This window comes from Elaeis guineensis, chromosome 1 (assembly GCF_000442705.2).
Source record: "Elaeis guineensis isolate ETL-2024a chromosome 1, EG11, whole genome shotgun sequence".
NCBI lineage: Eukaryota > Viridiplantae > Streptophyta > Magnoliopsida > Arecales > Arecaceae > Elaeis > Elaeis guineensis.
Window position 1 is genome coordinate 18,068,196 of NC_025993.2, and position 21,043 is coordinate 18,089,238.

General features: G+C 37.1%; 2 protein-coding genes across 8 annotated transcripts in view; one reads left to right on the forward strand and one right to left on the reverse strand.

The window, feature by feature from the left end:
- Nucleotides 1-1,933: 1,933 nt before the first annotated feature.
- LOC105033568 (probable inactive ATP-dependent zinc metalloprotease FTSHI 2, chloroplastic) lies at nucleotides 1,934-15,989 on the forward strand. The gene is made up of 12 exons (XM_010908427.4): nucleotides 1,934-3,454; nucleotides 7,209-7,381; nucleotides 7,887-7,988; nucleotides 8,093-8,257; nucleotides 9,730-9,870; nucleotides 11,300-11,458; nucleotides 12,028-12,113; nucleotides 12,290-12,368; nucleotides 14,501-14,623; nucleotides 14,702-14,758; nucleotides 14,847-15,087; nucleotides 15,635-15,989. Exons 1-11 carry the CDS (start codon nucleotides 2,134-2,136, stop codon nucleotides 15,060-15,062), a joined length of 2,622 nt encoding a protein of 873 aa, XP_010906729.1. The 5' UTR covers nucleotides 1,934-2,133; the 3' UTR covers nucleotides 15,063-15,087; nucleotides 15,635-15,989.
- Nucleotides 15,990-18,053: 2,064 nt separating this feature from the next.
- Nucleotides 18,054-21,043, reverse strand: part of LOC105033569 (uncharacterized) — a 148,989-nt gene continuing 145,999 nt past the window's right edge. For 4 of the 7 annotated variants that reach the window (XM_073251125.1, XM_073251115.1, XM_073251120.1 and 1 more), the window contains 2 exons: nucleotides 20,851-20,933; nucleotides 18,159-18,381 (listed from right to left, as the gene is read on the reverse strand). In XM_073251125.1, coding sequence (XP_073107226.1) covers nucleotides 20,894-20,933 — 40 coding nt within the window. In that variant the 3' untranslated portion in view covers nucleotides 18,159-18,381; nucleotides 20,851-20,893. Of the gene's footprint in view, nucleotides 18,382-20,437; nucleotides 20,717-20,850; nucleotides 20,934-21,043 lie in introns of those variants that run through there. The other 3 variants (XM_073251114.1, XM_073251110.1, XM_073251117.1) reach the window with 3 other exon arrangements.

Here is a 21,043-nt window from a genome sequence, read left to right on the forward strand (position 1 = left end):
CCCATCATTCCCCGAGTCCCATAGGAAATTCCTAAGCCGCTGCTTCAGCCTTTTGAGATAGAAACTCGGAATGATCATGTTGGCCAAGAGATACATCGGGATGGAGCTGAGCATCGATCTCACAAGAGTCGTTCTGTCCATCATGGAGAGGATGTTGGCTTGTCAACCTTTGAGTCGATTTTGAATCATTGCTCCAAAGATCTACAGTTGACCCTCCGGATATATCAATTGGTGATAGGAATATTCAGATAGATTAAGATTTCGATCAATTTCGAGATCTCCAACTGCTTCTGAATCGTCGCTTCATCCAGATCTTCGTTTAGTGGTTAAAAATGATCGTAAATTTTTGTAAATTCACGAGCCGACTTGATGTTTGACCGTTTGACCCGATAATAAATACAAAACACCTCGTGTTCGGCAAGAAGGCCCATCGTACGAGGAGTTACAGTGTTTTTAAGAGTGCTTTACCTAAATAATTTAAAAAAAAATTATTTATAAAAATAATCTAATGTTTAATTTATTTATCAAAATGATGCAAACCATATAAAATACCATTTAAAATGATATTTTATGATGGCCACGTCACCACTCTTTTCCATCCTTTTTCCACGTGGACGATGAAAAAAAAATTGCTATTTCAAATGGTATTTTTTAAAACGCCATTTGAAATGGCATTTTCAAAAATGCCATTTCAAGTGGTGAGTTTAATTATTAATTCTCAAAAAAAAATAAAAAAATAGAATTATAATTTTAAATTTTTAAATAAATAAAAATTATAATTTTAATTCAAATAAAAATTATCATTTCAAATTAGTATCCCCATTCCAAATTATCTTTTTAAAAAAATATCTAAAAAAAATTGATGTAAAAAAACATAAAAAATATCATAAAAAAGAATTGAAAAAAATAAAAATTATAATTCTAAATTTAAAAAAATAAAAATTTTAATTTTAATTCAAATAAAAATCATCATTTTAAATTACAATCCCCTTTTCAAATTAATTTTTTTAAAAAAATACCATAAAAAAAGAAAAAAATATGAAAAAAATAAAAATTATAATTTTAAATTTAAAAAATAAAAATTTTAATTTTAATTAAAATAAAAAAAATATCATTTCAAATTATTTTTCTCATTTAAAATTAATTTTTGTAAAAAATATCTCAAAAAATCTTAAAAAAATAAAAAAATAAAAAATATCATAAAAAAGAAAAAATGAGAAAGAAATGAGAAAAAATAAGAATTATATTTTTAAATTTAAAAAAAATAAAAATTTTAATTTTAATTCAAATAAAAAATATTATTTCAAATTATTTTTCTCATTTCAAATTAATTTTTTTAAAAGAATATCTCAAAAAAATATCTTAAAAAAATTAAAAAAATAAAAAATATCATAAAAAATAAAAAAATAAAAAAATAAAAATTATAGTTTTTATTTTTTTAAATTAATAATTAAACTTGTCATTTGAAATGGTGATTTTTTTTTTCATTGTCCACATGAAAAAAAAGATGGAAAAGGATGGTAACGTGGCCATCATAAAATGTCATTTTGAATGATATTTTATATAGTTTGTATTATTTTGATAAATAAATTAAAAATTAGATTATTTTGATAAATAATTTTTTTTTTAAATTATTTAGGTAAAGCGCTCGTGTTTTTAAGTTCGCGTATGTATCCTATTTGCTTGTCAAATAGTCTGTGACTCTAATAAATAATCGAGAGTTAAAATCTTTGGAGATTTGAAATATCCTTCATTTTGGACGGTTACTATGATGGTCGTAGAGCTAAGTGCAACGGTCTGATTTATCATATGAATTTATATGTTACGGATAGAGCAAGCCATTTTGGTATAAGCTTTTATCTATCGCTTTTGTCGACCCGTCCCTGCCTCCCTCTCCCCCGTCGTAGGGAGAGCTCTGTCCCATATATCGTCCCGTTCACTCTCGGAGCATCACTTCTTAGACCCTAATCCATCTCTCTCCCAAGAGCACATCCACTCCTCCTTCGCGACTCCCATGGCGAACCCTGAAGCAGAGCTCCATCCCACCCCTTCGCCGCTCCAATCCCCGCCCCCAGACGTGCGCTAACCCCTGCTTCCCCACCCCCTCCACCTCCTCTCCTTCTATCCGCTCCCATGGAGCTCGCTTCTTCGAGTTCTCTATTTTTCTCTCAACTTTCTGTTCGCCCAACCCCACCAAGAATCCGTTTTTGCTCCAAGAAAAGATCAAATTCCCCCAAATCTTTGATTGCTTGCCACTTGATCGGTCCTGAAGAATCCGATGACAAAGAAACCAAGAAATCTCGCATTGGATTGCTCCAGCTGTCCGTAACCCTAACCGTGATCTCCTCTTCGCTCCCACAATCCCCGGCGCAAGCTAAGGTGGCGGAGAAGAAGCGACCGGCGAAGAAAAGTACAGAGGCTCTCTCCCCCGAGGAGCTCAAGTCTTGGTCTCGGGGCCTTCCGACCGTCGGCGACCGGATCCCGTACACCGAAATCTTAAATCTGAAGGAAGAGGGGAAGCTCAAGCACATCGTAAAATTGCCTTCTGTCAATTTGAAGCAGCGGACAGATCCGGTATTAGTCATTCTTGAAGATTCTAGGGTTTTGAGGACGGTGCTTCCAACCATTGAGAGAGATGATAAGTTTTGGGAGTCGTGGGATAGGTTGCAGTTGAATTCTGTTTGTATTAATGCGCATACTCCGCCGATTAGGAAGCCAGAGGTTCCTAGTCCTTACTTGGGGTGGTTGGCGAAGTTTCCAATGTCATTCTTGAAACCGAAGCCGAAGTCGAAGCGGGTTTTAGAGCTTGAGAAGGCCCGGAAGGAGCTGGCGGAGAGGAGGAAGACGGAGCTGGCGATGGTGAGGCAGGAGAGGGAGGAGATGGAGAAGGCTCTCAGGGCTCAGAAGAAGGCTGATGAGAGGAGGAGGAGATTGGAGGTGAGGAAGGCCAAGCACGAGGAATCCCTTCGGCAGGCGAGAAAGAACTACAGGCAAATGGCGCTTGTGTGGGCTGACATAGCGAGGGACAAGAATGTCGCCACTGCTATTGGGGCTTTGATGTTCTATATCTTTTATAGGACGGTCGTGCTTAGCTACAGGAAGCAGCAGAAAGATTATGAGGACAGGCTAAAGATTGAGAAGGCCGAGGCAGAGGAGCGTAAGAAGATGAGGGAGTTGGAAAGGGAATTGGTGGGACTTGAGGGTAGTGGTGAGGATGAGAGTGAGGAGAAAGGAGAGCAGAATCCTTACCTTAAGATGGCAAAGAAGTTTATGCAATCCGGTGCTCGAGTACGGCGTGCAAATAGCAAGCGGCTGCCTCAATACATGGAAAGGGGTGTAGATGTGAAGTTCAGTGATGTTGCTGGTCTTGGGAACATACGGCTTGAGCTTGAGGAGATAGTTAAGTTTTTCACACTGGGAGAAATGTACCGGAGGCGAGGAGTGAAAATACCAGGTTAGGATTTTGCAGTCATCTGACTTGATGATATATATTCTTAAAGGATTTATTTTACCATGGTACCTTCTTGGTAGCTATGAGTAATAAAACTATGTTTAAAAAAAAGAATAAATTAGCAAATAAATGCTTTTTGATTGTTGGAGTTGTGATTTTTGTTATATTTGCCTCTCTACTACCCCCCCCCCCACCCCCCAAAAAAATCTCAGCAATGCTAACATATTTTTTCCATGATCTGCTCCGAGATGTTTGATAAATATGATGTACATGATATGCTAGATTTTAACTCTATTGTCACTAGTTATTGCCTATTCATGAAGCTTGATGTGTTTGTCATGCTTTTTCTTTAGAACAGTAACTTGTGAACATGGTACTTTATGTTGTTGACTTTAGCTATAAGTTGTGTTGAACCAGGAGAACAATATTTCAACTTGCGCTTACATATGTGTGGATCAGTTATTGGCTCCTAATATGCTTGAATTCTTCTTCTTTGTTTATAAGCCAACTTTTGTTGTCACCTTACAATTCCCTGACCGCTCTCTTTTAAGCTTCTATAAATTCAGCAAACTGGATTGGGCTCCAAAAAGAGATCATACTGCACTATCCTAGTGAGTGGGACTGCTAGAGAATTGATTGAATTAATCCTTCCTAAATAATTGGTCCATGCACCTGGCTGTTAACAAGACTTAAGACTATTGAGTTTCTTTTGACTATGCTAAGGACCACTTGGGGCTGAAGAGAGATATGCTTTAATAAATGGGCTAAATATCTAATCTTTAATAGGTTCAGAAGAATTGATGAGCCTCTTATCTATTCTTGACTGTAAAGCAAACACATTTTTCCCTGATTTGATGCTTCTGGAGACTGGGACACCCCTCAGTATCTTGGTTTGTTTCACAGAGAAGTCTTAGGTTGACATATGTATAAACTCAACAGAACTACTTAGAAAATTATCATTCTTGAGATGAAAATGTCATTTCAATGCTTCGTTACTCTTAAAATGAGAGCAGGTGCAAAAGCAAGATTCCAACAAGACTCCACAGTGGGTTGTGTATCCTTAGTAGAAGGATTGGACTACTAAGGCTCAACTTCATAGACTTTAATCAACAGTTATAAGTGGTCTTCCTTAAGGCATTATTGAACAAAATCCAAAAGTTTGGAGTACTTCCTTTTCCATTGCAGAAATTCCTTTGTAAAAACCTATAATTGTTTTCCTGGTGGATTTGTCATCTTCCACATTTTCCCAGTTCAGACGTAGACACAGTTGATGTAATTAAGTCTCACAGCTTCATTGTGAAGGTAGCTTAGATTACCATCTCTTTCTTTGTACATTACTTTCTTTTGTTGCATCATGTCTTGGAAAGTTCCCATAAGGTTATTTTTTCTGGCTTTCATCTCCTTTTTTGATGATGCAAATCAAACATAGGTCGTTATGAGATTGGGGAATTTATGGAAACCTACTTGGTTTGTGGGAGAGTCCTATTAGATAGTTTCATATATGTTGTATGAATATGGGTATTTGAGTTCGCATCATTGCTTGCAGTTGAATATACAGTTCCATATGCATCAGTTTGAGCTGGATTTACCAGACTAGGTGGTCAAATGATTTTGGTTTTAGGTTGAACTTACAATTAATTATGTATCAGGCATTATTTGTCACAGCTTCTCATCTAGTTGATCTTTGGTAAGATCTTTCCAGATTAGGCTCATATCCTTCCCTTCATTGTCCTGTGAACTTAGATACATGTGAGTTTCAAGCATAAGTATGGTGAAAAAAATTTCCTTGTCAACTTGGAGTTTGGGAAACATGCTTAGAGAATTGCTTTAGTTTGTGAGTGGAATGGAGTGTGAAGCCGATGACCTGACTTTAGTATCTTTGCTCGGTTGACTTCATTTGGCTTCCATTATATAGGAGGGAAGGAGGGAGGGAGATGCTTATGTGAGCCCATCATTGCTAGAGGTAACCATTCGATGACCAAATTCTATATGAAAAAGAGGAAACAAAGAAGAGTCAAGCAAAGGTTTCTATTTTTGTTGGGCTTGTATAAACACCCATTCATAGACATACATATTTCAAGCAAGAGAATGGATTTCAAAGTAAAAAGTCAATTTGCCAATTGCTGTTTAGGGATAGAGTCAGAGACTGGTCCAGGGGGGCACTGTAATAAACTAGTTTCCTATTGGTTTCTTATAGGCTCACAAAAATTTTGGTGCATTTTCATACTGGACTATTTCCCGTTTCTGCTATGAGGATTGCTCTATCATTTTCTGCTTCTCGCTTATAAATATGTTCCTGAGTCCAGTTCTCATATCGGCAATCTGCTTACATGTAAGTCCATAATATTTTCAAGTCAACTTTATTTTCTTTTCATACCTCTCCTTCTCAAAATTAGGCTCTTGTCCGCAAACAAGATACTTTTCTTCGAGCTACAATTCTTTTTTATGTAGTCCTTGACATGTTAGATGCATGCGAATGATTTAAAGAGACAATATTAGATTGATGGCAACGGTCCCGTATGTAAACTGATGAAATGCATCAGTTCTAATTATGTTTTTTATTAATGTGATGTATTTGGAATTTTCATGTGATTGATTCAACATGAAAGGGTATTTGATGGATGGATCTAATCTGATCAACCAATTAAAAGGCTACATGTGCAGTCTCAAAAAGTATTTATACGATAATTGTGATCCCATCATGTCTGGTTCATGTGGTAGACTCAGGTAGCATGTATATTTGATGGATAGTTGCAATCTCATCGAGTATCTCTTATGCCACATTGATTTTGGGTAGACCTTGGTGTCTCCTTTCGTTTTTAGATAATAACTTGCATTATATTGGTAAACAACGAGAAGTGCATAGAAGAGGGGTAATTAGTGTTTGATGGTGCATGGTACTTGCACCACCACATTCCAGAGCTACTCTATTTGCTATGTTCTACCAACATGTAATTCCATAGAGTCAAATGCTTGAAGACAAGGATTCAGGTCTCAGTGGGATGTCTTGCGGGATATCGGGACGGGGTACCATTCCATATGTCGGGATAGGACTATCCCGCTAGCATCTAAGCATTCCGATTGGGACGACTTGGAACATCTTCTATCTCAAGTGTTAGGATTGAGTGAGGCGGCGGCACATCCCGTTCCATCGGAAAATTGGGACAGCCTTATCCCACAGGATTTAAAACCTTATTTGAAGAGAAGTTTTACTAATCTATACTATATATATATATATATATATATATATATATATATATATATGGTAGTCTTGAAAACATGGAACATTCTCTCTTGATTCAGTCTGTCATTATACCAAGAATATTCCTTCTATTTAAGCTTAAAAATATGTTAATTAGCCCACTAACTTTCTTGCTGCTGTTTACTACCACATGTGCTTTCTCTCCTTTTCCAATCGAATCAAACTTCTGTCATGAAACTCCCAAATATATTGGACTGTTTATCTTTCTTCATTCGACTCCCAAATAGATTCTTTGTTTCAACTCCTAAACCAATTGGATTCTATTGCTTGTTCTCTCTTCTTTTTTCCCGCAAACATGCATTGCATATGCCCAGTTGGCAGTTGCTAGTGTAGAGTTTGTTCGGTTGTTCACTAAGCATGATTAATTAGTTCTATTCTGCCTCAAGTATCCTTAAGGCTTCTGTTTTGTTTTCATATGCTTTAGTTGTATTTATTGAACCTTTGTTGTGCAACTTATTGTGTTAATTTACCTGGCACTAAATGATTGCTGTTCAGGTGGCATACTACTGTGTGGGCCTCCTGGAGTGGGTAAGACGTTATTGGCAAAGGCTGTTGCTGGTGAGGCTGGTGTGAACTTTTTCTCAATTTCTGCATCACAATTTGTAGAAATATATGTGGGTGTTGGAGCATCTCGTGTCCGTGCACTCTATCAAGAAGCAAAAGAGAATGTGAGATCTGTCAAGTTTCTCCTGTTTTCTGTCTTTTTTAATTTGTTTCTTACAAGTTTTTTTTAGAAATTCTTATTTTCCTTTTTTTGTACATTAATAATCTACTTGAGGTTATATGAATAATTCTATTTTAAAAGCTTTACTGCTGTCTTCATCTTCATATTTAACAATTTGATTATTACTACTTTTTTGTAAAAAAGATCAGGCTGATTCCCACCTTTCTGCCCTATAGCCACTCCATCCTTGACCTCCAACTGGAATTGAACCCCCAGGCCCTTGCCTAAGTGGCAAGGGTGATAACCATCTGAGCAAGAGCTCAATGGTAACAATTTGCTTAAGCTATGCAAGTAGAGTAGGTTTTTTTTAACAATAAAAGAGCTGTTTGCATGTAATATGCTATTCATTTCCTTTTCAATCAGATTAATTTGTGGAGCCATAATGTTCGTTTTATTCATAGATTGATATTCAGAAGATTATGTGAATATTAACTCTTGTCATACGCTAGGCTCCTTCCGTCGTGTTCATTGATGAACTGGATGCTGTTGGCAGAGAACGTGGTCTAATTAAAGGTTCTGGTGGACAAGAACGAGATGCTACTCTCAATCAGGTAAGAAAATCAATATGAATTAGATATGAACTATTTCATGATACTTATTGTTCTTGAAAGTATCTAACTATATTAACATTCGTGTGCCCTCGGATTTGCTGAAGCTCCTTGTGTGCTTGGATGGGTTTGAAGGAAGAGGTGATGTAATCACCATTGCTGCAACCAATAGACCAGACATTCTTGATCCGGCACTTGTGAGACCTGGGCGGTTTGATAGGAAAATTTACATCCCAAAACCTAGCCTCATTGGTCGTGTTGAGATTCTGAAGGTATTGCTCCTCCATTGGTTTATTATGTTAATGCAGTTCTTCTTTGGAGGGATGCCCTAGGTAAGGCTTAGGGCAGATCCTTGCCATCTTCCATAACTTTAGTAACCCATAGTTGCATTTCTATTTTTCTGATGGCCTTTTTCTCTTAAAGGTTTTACCTCTTAGGTGAATTGAGCATTGAATCAATTACACTGGTTATAGCCAATTATGGTTTCATTGTAGCCAAAAAATGAAAAGACCACTGGACAAAACTTTTACATATGTCTTGTCTCCTGTCTCAAACAAGGTTCGCCGTCTCTATATACTAGACCCCATACCGATAAAATCCCACTATAGTATTGGTGTGCGGTATGGGATGGTATGGCACATGGAATGCTGTACTATGTCGAATCGATTGGTACACCCTGTACCAAGTCGGACTGGCATGGTTCGGCCGGTTCAAACGATATACCGGCTAAGGAGGGAGGGAAAGAGAGAGAAGGTGAGAAAGAGAGAGAGAGAGGAGGAGAGGGAGGGAGGCGGGAGCTGTTGGAGGCCGGCGATGGCCCGCTGCAGCTGTTGGAGGGATGCGGAAGCGTCTGTGGCTTGTCGGTTCACCCTATAGGGCTTTGAAACGAGCGAGAAAGAGAGAGAGGGGGGATCACCGGAGATGGGAGCGGGCGGTGTTGTGGTCGCGGATGCGGACTTCACCGAAACGGGGGAGGGGGGTGGCGAAAGTGACGCAGGCGGCATCGCGGTCGTGGAACAAGGGTTGTCGTCCCTATTCATGCGACCTCCTTCTTTAAAAATGAAGATCAACAGTGAAGCCGGCAAATCATTTGTTGGCTTCACTGTTTAAAAGATTTTTTTAAAAAATTAAAATCAATGAAGCTGACAAATTATTTGCTGGCTTTACTTAAGTTTCAATTTTTCTAAAAAAATCATGAAACAGGGGCGTTGCCCCTGTTTCACGCTCGCGGTGCCGCGCGCGTGGATTACACCGTCCGGTGGCCACGGCGGCCAGCCAGAGGCCATCCGGCGGCCCTACCCCCTCCTTGGTATGATATGGAACTGTACCACCGGCCAGCTGAAACGGCTGTCGGTACTGAGACGGCGAACTTTGGTATGGCATACCGGTATGGTACGGCACGCCATGTATCATCCGTTATGGGGTGGTACAGCGAACCACTCTCAAATGTCCCATCCTCAGACATAATGCTTTAAAGTTTGTTCAATTACTCGCATTGCATAAAGCTTGGGTTTGGCATCTAGCAGACATCTTTTTACATATCCTTCTAGCCAAATTTTTTGAAGTTCACATGAAGAATTTCTGTACTTGAAAGTGTCCATTGCATGTTAAAAAGGTTGAGTTATATTAACCACACAAGTACACACCAGAAAGAAGATCTGTCATTTAGCTTTCCTTCTAATACTTGATATAGCCAGATGGTTTGTGAACATTTGTGATGATCCTTTCCAGTTGCTATCCACAGGTCCATGCTCGTAAGAAACCAATGGCTGATGATGTTGATTATGTGGCTGTAGCTAGTATGACTGAGGGGATGGTTGGTGCTGAATTGGCCAACATAGTTGAGCTTGCTGCAATTAATATGATGCGTGATGGAAGGTCTGAGGTATGCCACCTCTTGTTAACTTCTGGCAGTACTTCGGAATTTCTTTGCTGAGTTCTGATTCTTGTCATATGAATAAACAGCATATCCTTCTTTTATTCATGCAATTATGCCTGCTTTCTGACTGAGATTCAGATGTGCATGTCTAATTTCAATGTGATCAAATATGGTAAAAAAAAATGTATATAGTAACAGAAATTTAAAATTTTTGCTATCTTCATCCTATTCTGATCCGCTTTATTATTCTGTGATTTTGCAAATATATATAAAACATTTGACCAGACAATCATAACCATATAGCCAGCATCTTATATGAACCTCTTCTGTAGGTAGCAAGATTGGAGTGTACGCCAGAAAATGATAGGCACTGGCATTTGAAGTTTACTTTCAATTTAGTCATTTCAAATCAGCATGAGTAACAAGCCTTATAGCCACTATATGGGGACAATTTTTTCTTCTTTTTCTACATTCTATAACACAAATCGGGTCCCTTTTTCATAGGGATCTCTTGGATCTTTATTTTGTATTTGTATACAGAGGCCTATATAACTTTTTTACTTGTTTAGTCGCAAATTCCATGTCTGATTATGAACTTATTTCTAATCCTAATCATCCTAGGTTAATCTCACATGGAATCCATACATGCAGTGTTCTTCCTGTGTCTTAGGTTCCTCTTTTCTTTTCAAGCATTTAATTTATACAACATCATCATTAAGCATTTTGTTTTGAAGTTGCAGTGGGGGCACAACGATCACAGAAGGCCTACTTCTAGATAAATCTCAGATTACCCTTTACCACCATTTGTTATATTGAGTCATATTATTCTACTGGTGTTCTAGTGCATGGTATATGCATGCATACACATCCAATCACATGCCTGTGTTAATAGACACACTAAAGCATATTCCACACGTTTCTCATGATTTTCTTAGAAGAGCTTGTGAAGATCCTGACTCTTATGTAACATATAGCTCTTGCTTTATGATCCGCTTTTTCAGAAGTATTGGTAATTGGTATAACTAGTATAGTGTTTGAATTCTTGTATATATACCATAAACATAACCATCAAGTTTTATCCAACTATCTGGGGTCAGCATACATATATATTATATGTACATAGATTTCATTACTATTCTGTAAGTGTATCTTAAATGGAGGAGGGGAGGGAGGTGTACAGTGTGCATGCATGTAATGGGTTCTTGGGTGCAATACTTCGAGAGTTTCACTTGCTTAGATACCTTGCTGGTGTGCTGACTGTTCTCTGGTCTTTATTTTGTCGAGGGATGGACTGATGTAATCTGCATGTTATATCCATTATGTAATTCAATGGCAATATCTTGGCATCGATTTTGTGTTCCCATGTTTGTAGAGTTCAAGTTTTTACTGTAATTGCTAGGCATCAATCTAATGAGAATTATTTGCATTAGTGCAGATAACAACTGATGACTTGTTACAAGCTGCACAGATAGAAGAAAGAGGAATGCTTGATAAAAAGGATAGGAGTCCAGAGATGTGGAAACGACTGGCTATTAATGAAGCAGCTATGGCTGTTGTGGCTGTGAACTTTCCTGATATTAAAAATATTGAGTTTGTAATGCCTAAAGTCTCTATTTCTTGCTTAATTTTCTTTAAACACAATCCGTATTCTGCTTACATTAATTCATCACAATTTTTCTTTAGGGCTATGAATTTTCCTGATTTGAATAATATAATATTTATCTGCCTGATATTTTAATTTATTCCTTGCTCAGTTTTTTTTCATGCAAATTAATTTTCTTCTTGCTGTGCTAGGATCATCCATTCTCATGCAATGAGATTTTTCCTTGATCATTAAAGATCTTTCAGGCTTATGAATAGAAAATGGCATATCATTTTGCTGCTATTACATTTTCACCATCTGTAGAGTAGAAATATTTATTCAGCGATTTTCAAAAGAACAACAGATAACAATTGGAGCGACAATATTACTTGCTATAAAAGGATTTAAGGCTTGCCCTTTGACCTGTCTTGAAGACAAGTTGCTCGATCGTTTCCTTTGTCTTCATGAATTTGTGTATAATCATTTGGTCAACTAAAATTTTTCTTCTCTCGAGATTCTTGTTTATAAGTCAGCACATAAATAGTTTTGATGTATGCTAGTATCTTGTTGGCTTCTACCAGGTTACCATTGCACCTCGAGCTGGCAGAGAACTAGGCTATGTGCGAGTGAAGATGGATCACATGAAATTTAAAGAAGGAATGCTTAGGTATTTTATGATTTTTCCCAAATTAAGCACTTTGCATTAACTTCAATTCTCCAGTAGTGATATGTAACTTCAAATTTAGGATTCATAATGGTGGCTCTTCTCCTTGTTAGTGTCCTCTAGATAGTATTATTTTTGAAGAAAGTTCTGATTGTTAGACTTTCTTTTGATTTTTACAGCCGGCAGTCCCTTCTTGATCACGTCACTGTTCAAATAGCACCTCGTGCTGCTGATGAAATTTGGTATGGTGAAAATCAGGTATGAAACATATAAAATATTGGGGTTTCTTACTTTCTTTCTATTAGTTTTTATGTTTGAACCCTTCTCTTCTCTACTGAGAACCCGGCAACAATGTGAGACCTTTTATGCTTGTTGTTTGTACAGTTGTTGTTGGTGTTATTTATCTGTACATTGTAAAAAGTACAAGAAATGCACTCCTTGAGGATAAAATGGTGAAATGGTTCAAATTCTATGACATTCAACAAAGATATGAGTTTTAGCAGTGATAGGGGCTAGGGATGGATCTTGGTTTGTGACATGACAGCCAAAAAGGGAGCAGATTTGGATGTCTTGCAATTTATAAGAAAGGATTTGAAGATACTTGACCTATGATATGGCTTTTAATAAGGATGTATTCTGAAGGACACATGCACATGGTTTGCAGTACTGGGCCATATCCATACCAGGCATATCAACTTGTACCAGTAGCAAACCAATACTCTGGATGCCCTCCATACGAATTATGGATACCAAGAATCAGACTGTACAGACACTGTAACAGTTAGGTACAGGTATGGGTACTGAAACATATACTGGGTGCCCTCGGGTCCTATAGGATTTTTTGCTTTCTGACCTTATGGGGTGCACTCATACTAGAGTCGTGTGATCACCTGCTTGTATCAAAAAAAAAAAAAAGAATTAGGAACCTTGCTCGTGCATGCAAACAGAGAATGTTGAAAGAGGCCTCATTGGTTATTGTAAATCGTGGTGGTCATGATCTTTTATGATACCATAAATATGTACTTCTGCATACTACCCCCCCCCCCCCTTTTTTTTTTTTTTTTTTTTTTTGTGAGCATGCTCTGAGGTTTGAGCAAATGGTTGCCAATAATTGGGAAAGTTTGTTATGACTTGTGACTATTATTGATTTTTTATTGAACATGAAGACCAAGGACTGGTCGCCAAAACCGTTTGTCCGTGAGATGTCCACATCTAAAATGACATGCATGCCTGGCAGTGGAGATCAGTTCTAAGAAGAACTAGACTTACTACTACTGCACAATTAGCCACTCTTTTGCAACAGCATTCTTTTCTCTAAATACATGGATTCTTGAGCTCATGTCAATTGTTCAATTGTTTGTCTTCAATCTTATGCTGGCATTTTCATCTTCACTTTCTCTTTTGAGGACAAACAAACATGCATGATTTTTGATCCACATATTGTGTATGTATTTTGTTGTTTATATCCATGTATAAATTTCTGTTTACTCTTGATTTTTTTTTTCCTTGTTTTTTGTTTTTGTTGGGTCCTAAGGTACCAGATTACATAGCATTAATCGGATCAGTGATTGGATGCTTGTAGACAGCTGTAATATTTGTCTCAAACCAAATTTCCTTCTCTTTTGCTTGGTCTGATATAATTTCTGTTAGAACTTTTCTTGGGATTTTTAGGTTCTTATAATGGTCCTTAGGGAAGCCGGTTGTATGATTTGTGTTGCTTTAATTTGATCTTGTAAGAAGGAAATGTGTGAGATGAAAAGGTTTCACTTCCACGAAAGTACTTATGTATGTCAGAAACTCGATCATTTATTATGGAAGCTTATTAGAATGCATAACCACAGCTGGTTTATGATAGTACACACAATAGTTGTGAGAAAAGCTACTTTGAGAAAGCACTTCTAATATGAAGGTGATTTTTGATATAATATCTGTAACTAGAGTTCCATGGGACAATGGTTTGCTGGGCAGAATGAATCTTTATCTTTCTGACAACAAAAAAACGAGCAACTCTGACCATAGGTCCCGCTCAAGGCAAATGATGTTTATGTAAGCCAAGAAATGAGAAACTAGTGTAGCTTGTCTATTTCTCTCTTCATATATTGTCCATTTCATGTTTCCACTTGCCCACAAGATAAAAAACTCCTAGTTGCAAAGATGTCCACACATCTTTAGCCTCATACAATCATGACCTTGCTTTTCTGAATTTTGAATAACAGTGGTCCCCCATCATTGTTTTGGGCATGCTTCTGTTCACCTAACAAAATTGTCTCCTGCTTATTATGGCTTAGCAGACAATGCCTTTAAAGGTTTAATCTTCTGGTGTTTTATGGTTTATTGTTCTAATTATCTGGGGGCTAATGAACAACTGGAAATTTTATGATATGTAACAGCTGAGTACGATTTGGGCAGAAACAGCAGATAATGCTAGGTCAGCTGCGCGGAGTTTTGTTCTTGGTGGTCTTTCTGAAAAATATTATGGGCTATCTGACTTCTGGGTTGCAGATCGTATCAATGTATGTTTCATGATCTTTTGTTTTATGCAGCAATTATTCCTCTCAGCTTATTGTGTATGATGATATCTATGTCATCAGGAAATTGATCTGGAGGCATTGCATGTTCTAAACGACTGCTATGAACGAGCAAAAGAGGTACCTCTAATTGTTAAACATCTAATTTCTTTTGGAAAATGACTAATTCGATGGCCTAAAATGTGCAATTGTAATTCATATTTTTCAGATTCTGCGACGTAATCGGGTCCTTATGGATTCTGTGGTCAATCGGCTAGTCGATAAGAAAAGTCTCACCAAGCAGGAGTTTTTTAACCTGGTTAGGGAACATGGACATCTGGAGCCTATGCCACGCAGTATTGTTGATATTAGGAATAGCAAGCGCCTGCAGTTTCAACAAATGATGATGGCCCAAAAGGAATCAGCCCATGGAAGCCGTGTGTGAGAGATGCAAAGAGAACTTACCTTAGGTATTGCGTGTTGCGATGGAACTTGCCAGATCATTGGCTGTCTTTTGAATTTATGCACCTTCCTATACATTAGTAGTTTCTCGATTACCGTTACCGTTGTTGAAGCAATCATGTATCCTTGGTTCCTTAGTTTTACTTGATGTTGACGTTTAACTTATGACTGCTAATCACACAAACCATGTCGGATGATACAGTTATCTCAAGAAGCTAATATCTATCATTTTCAGGATCTGATTTTTATTGAGTTTCTCAACTAAAAAGATATTGATGATTATCAAGTCATATGCTAGTTCCTAGGTTATGACATTTTTGCATCATAATAATCAATTGTTATCTTTTATTGAGCACGTTGTCTGTTAATATCACATTATTCACCTCAGCACTTCAGCTCGCATCTTATGATTTTTCTGTGACCTTTTATTGGTTTATTTAATTAATTGCTTTTGACTAATAGCATCTTGTACTTAGATTTATATTCAATTGTCTAATCGGCTTGGAGGTCGGCAGACTAAATAACACCATATGATGTGTTTTTTTTTTTTCACAGACACTGGCTTCCATATCCGGGGATGGCTTCCATTTTTCTGGACATGTTCTTATAAGCCAAAATGCTGCACTCAGTTCCTGTCTAGAATCTGGTTTGGATCAAATTTTCTTACTGCTAACCACGTGCAATTTTTGATCTTGTATGGTCACGAAGGTGACGACTCTTCGGATGTAGTCATTCATGTTCTCTCAGGCGATTCCTCGTCATCTTTTTTCTCTTTTTCTTTTGACATGATGTGATAATCTCCCAAATTACTGATAAGAGCTGCAAACATCGAGTTTGGTTGGTTAAGAGGTTGTCCTGAGAGGTTTACTAGGTCCAGTTTCTCAGAGATCTGATCGCACAAGATTCACTTTGTAAGAATCTTTTATGTAGATAATAATTTATGCCCTGTAAGGCTAAGCGGGTGTATAACTTCAACTTTTCAGAGATTTGTATGGAAAACTGCTGTCCCGACACGCTGATGATGATACTTCTATTCACTTTTCCCTCTTCTTTTGAGTATCCGTAGCTGGTGTAAAGCACAACTAGTGGATTATATCCAGCTGTAGGATTCCCAGTTCCTGCCTGTGTATGGCCTCTCTGTGCTCCTTTTGTCTAGTGCTGCCCCTTGAAAATTTTCCAACGAGCACGACAGGTTCTACTGGTTGAGGAACCATGGTCAGTATTACTGAAGGGAAGAAGTCCGTGTTTAACCACGCGATGATCTCATGTTCCAGGGCGGTGTCCACGGTTCATGTGGCTCATCATGGGCAATCGTGTCAGCGCACATGTCCATACGCGAAAGCTTCACTGTAGAAGTATTCTTCAAAAGGTTACATTATATTAGATAATATTAAAAGAAATGCTTTATCGAAGTCGTGGTATTTAATTTCATATTGGTATTTTGTAATGCGGTTTGGTGCACTACAATACGCCCCCATGTAGATGCATGGTCTATCTATTGATCTATGGTACATTCTCAGGGTGTATATTGAGTCCTTGTACCGTATCCATGTTGTATCCGAAGGCACGTCCCATGCTAGTCAGAGAGGTTGGCACTTAAGACCTTAGTTTGAAATATTTTTTCCATAGTGATTGTAGAATCACACGCATCGTCAATATATAAATTTGAAAACGGGTCACTTTGGTCCACTAGCTGTGTAGGTAAAATTTTACACTTTAATAAAGCAACTGTAGAACAATTTACGATCACTGTATGAAGTATAGAAAATAAGATTAAATGATAAGTTGCTCCCTGATTCATTAAGTATATTAAACCAAATTTTGTGCTTTCATATAATGGATGTAAAATCATTCTAGTTATAAGATAAAAATAAAAAAAATAAAATTTGATCATTATTTTTTATTCATTACAATAAGATGTAAATTTGTGAATCTATAACGTCACTACGTAATCATGGAGGAGTTATCTTTTGAAATATTGGAAATAAAATTTTGTAAGAAATCCCTATATAATTTATTGATCTACTAACTAATATAAAACTGATTAGTGGCTTTTCTTCTCTTATTCTTTGACTAGCGGTTGGTGCCACAGTGGTACGTCCAAATTTACCACCCAATAAGAAGAATCCTGAAGGAAGTTCTTCGGAAGGTAGGAACGCAGAGAGGGATCTTAGAATGCTGTAGTTATCTCAGTTGTTAGTACTTTTTTCTGCACAGTTGGTGTTTGTTCTTCTGAACTTTCTTTCTATCATTTTCTTTGCTGTTTACTCCAAATCAGCTTTGATTTGACCATCACTTACCCAATTTTTACTATTTATTTCTGCAGCATTAGTGCATACTATTATAGATTAGATGTTTATCATTTCGGATTAAGAGGATGCTTGATTGAGAGGAGTGGGGGTTTGAAATCGAAATGGGAATAGATGACTCCCGTTCTAACTATTTGATTGGAAGGAGTCTCATTCCGATTTCGAGATAGAATGAGAATGATCCAATCTATATAGAACTCAATCCCTACTCTCTTCTATGAATTCAAATTTTCATTCTAAATTCGATTTCAATTCCAGAACCAAGCACATCGACGGATTCGGCCATTTTGATTCTAATTTCAAGCCATTCCGATCGTAAATCAAACACCCCCTAAATATTTATAAAGAACGTGTTAGTGTTTGTTGCTGTAAGATAAGTATCTGTCATTTAGTAGGCAGGAAGGTCGAGAGGAATTCTCGAATTTTTTGCTTATCCCTTGGACCGTTAGTGTTTACTCTCAGCTAGTTAGTATTTATTTGCGAGTAGTAAGTATTAATTCCATTCAAACTTTCTCCTTAACTTTTCAGTTTAACTCTGGACATGTTAGTATTTTTTTTTTTTCTGTAGGATAAATGTTGATTTGCACCGCTGCATGCTAAGTGCTTTCCCAGGAGGGATAATCATGAAGTCAAACTACAGCTATATACTGTACTATCACATTACCTTTATGGTAAAAAACTGAGAAGACATTATCTAAAAATCAGAATGTTTATTCCAGTTTTAGTTACAAACAAAAGAATTCACAACTTAACAAAAAAAATACCGTGCATTGACTACCCAAGACTTGGCCCTTTCTCAAAAGATAGAATTACAACAAAATTTAGAATTACAGAGTGTCGATTATTGATGTAGATAACATCCAACAAAATTACACGCATTTCATCATATAATTATTAAAAGAGTTTGATCTAGTACTTTGGTTATCCGGCAACCTCATCATCATATTACTCATTGGAAGAGTTCTCAATGACATGGTAATCCAAATCATCAACCTGCACAAATGTGTAACAATGAAATTTGAAGATTTGGCGAAGTTCGATAACACAATACTTGGCCTATCTATCTGATCACCAGATGTAAGAGTTTTGTCGAGCAATACACTAGTCACATTGCTTCCTCTATCTATAATATTGCTTGGCATGCTGAAGATGGTTATCATGTTACCATCATGCACACTTTTTGTTTCCATTTACAGGGTAATTCCATCTAATTAGTACTGATGAAAACAAATAACAAATTGCAACATAATTCAACCCATAAAAAAGGAACTTATATTCAACTACATTAAGTGAACTCTGAACCACTACCACTAAATGCGGTCAATTTTTTTAGTTTGTAAAGTTAAACTTGCTAGCTCAATTATAAAATTTCTATTGTCTGTACTGCAGTCCATCCATAAGACCAGACTGTAGCAACAAAAATGTCACATTCACACAGATAAGAGACTTTGGCAGAAAAGTTCCCTCTATAAAAGCTAACATGTAGAAAATGATCCATCAATCATGAATAAATGGAACATGCTGCTAAACACATAGTAATTAATCTACTCCAATCTGCTAGTACAACATTATTTTCTCTTAGGAAAGTTTTTTTTGTCCATGTTTCTTCTCCTAAAAGCTACAGTTTAGTGTTTAGTCCAGCAAACTAGGTGTTTATCGTTTTAGGCTAAATGTTGATCATGGATATGTTAATGTTTATTACTGTTGGATAACTGTTTATTACTTGGACCATGAAAAGCAATCAAACACATTTATCCAAGCACTGGCATGTGACAGGACATATTCAATTTGTTTTTCCATACTTCTAACTCCTCAATGATGCTACTTCTCTTTATCAAGCTTTAGGCACTATAATTTGGTTTGCTTATGCAGTTTTCCATAGCAGATGCATTCTCCCATCCCTCACATGATTGGGATCTTGAAGGGCTTTGCCAAGTAGTGCAAACAACCACCAAGCTACAATCCTTTCATGGTCATTTTAAAAGCAATTTAGTTAGTCTTTTGAAGCACAGGCCCTCTCTTTATTACATAGAATGTAACGGAACACTCATTAATCCAGTGGAGAGATAGGAAGACAGAGCATCGGAAGGAGAAGAGGGAGGTGAACTAGTGGAAGAAGGAAGAAAGGGAGGTGGTAGCAGCCTAGCAGGGGAAAAAAGAAGAGAAAACTAGAGAAAGGAGCAAGAACTAAAGAATATAGAGGAAGGAGAGAGAGAGTGGGCAGCATCAAGGTGGTGTCAACTCTGGGCATGGGCATGTCCTAAGGGAGAGGCATTTCTCATCCCATTAATGCTTTTTTTTTTTTTTTTTTGCTCTCACTGCAGCTGCTTGTGGAAGAGTTGTTAATGGCAGTTGGTATTTTAAGACGTCAACCGATCCAGTGGTGGGATAGGCGACTGCATCCAGACTATGGTATTCCATATCGGCCTGGACCAGCCGGTACACCTCGTACCGTACCAGTGGAGAACCGGTTCGGTTCATATCGATTTTTCGAAAAATGGTCTGAACCGGACCGAACCGCATGGTATGATGCGGTACGATTTTTTTACTGTTGGATGGGATTTTTTTTTTATTTTTTATTGTCGGTGTGGGTCGGTACTGTACCGTACCGACCGGCAATCGGCATAAAATCTGGTATTGGTATTTAAAATCTTGATTCAGACCTTAATTACGCTCGACTGTAGCCAAATCTCTCTCTCTCTCTCTCTATGCACACACACACACACACACACATATATATATATATGTATGTGTGTGTATATATATATATATATATATATATATATATATGTATGTATGTGTATGTGTGTGTGTGTGTGTATATATATATATATATATGTATGTATGTATGTATATATATATTATATCCATAAAAGGTTAGCAGAATGACCTCTATGGGGTGGTGAAATTGCCCAAGCCAATTTTCTTTTTTTTTTTGTTTTTAATTTCCAGGACAATAAATCATAGACTAATATTGGATATTGCTCCATGACAACAAGGGCATGCTAGTCAATATAAAGTTTTTGGCTCCATAAAAAACAAAACCATCTTTAGCAATATCACCACCACTAATTATCATGCTAGAATTGTATTCACCTTATCATTTCATGGAACTGATGGATGCTATAATTTCTGCTTACAATGAAATCACAAGGAGATGACAATTTATACTTAAAATGAAATCAGAAGGGGATAACTTAGGTTTGACCCCTCGTTTTCTGCGTGGCTTGTGACAAGTCCAAGGCATCTGGAAACCAGTTGCAATACGTCCATAATTTCTTCCTTGCAGAAATCCCTTCCAAGGTGAAACTTCTTAAGGTATACGGTGCTGCTTATTTTTGAATTATAAGAAAAAACAGGAGCCCAAACTAATGCAATGATTTATCAAAAAGTTCTTTCATAACAACATGGTAAACTAAAGTTTTTGTAACTGCAAATATGCTTCTGAGTTTAAAACTTTACCAGATAGCCACAAAATCAGAGTTTAAGTGCTTTAACATTTCGTCTAGAAAAATGTTCTTAGAGCTTCAACTGTCTTCTCTGGCCTGATCCACATTATTTGTTGACCATGTAAGAAAAGAAATCAAATACTAAGCTGAATAAATTTAAAAAGAATCATATTGTGTATGTATTATATCCTAAGATGTTCAAATAG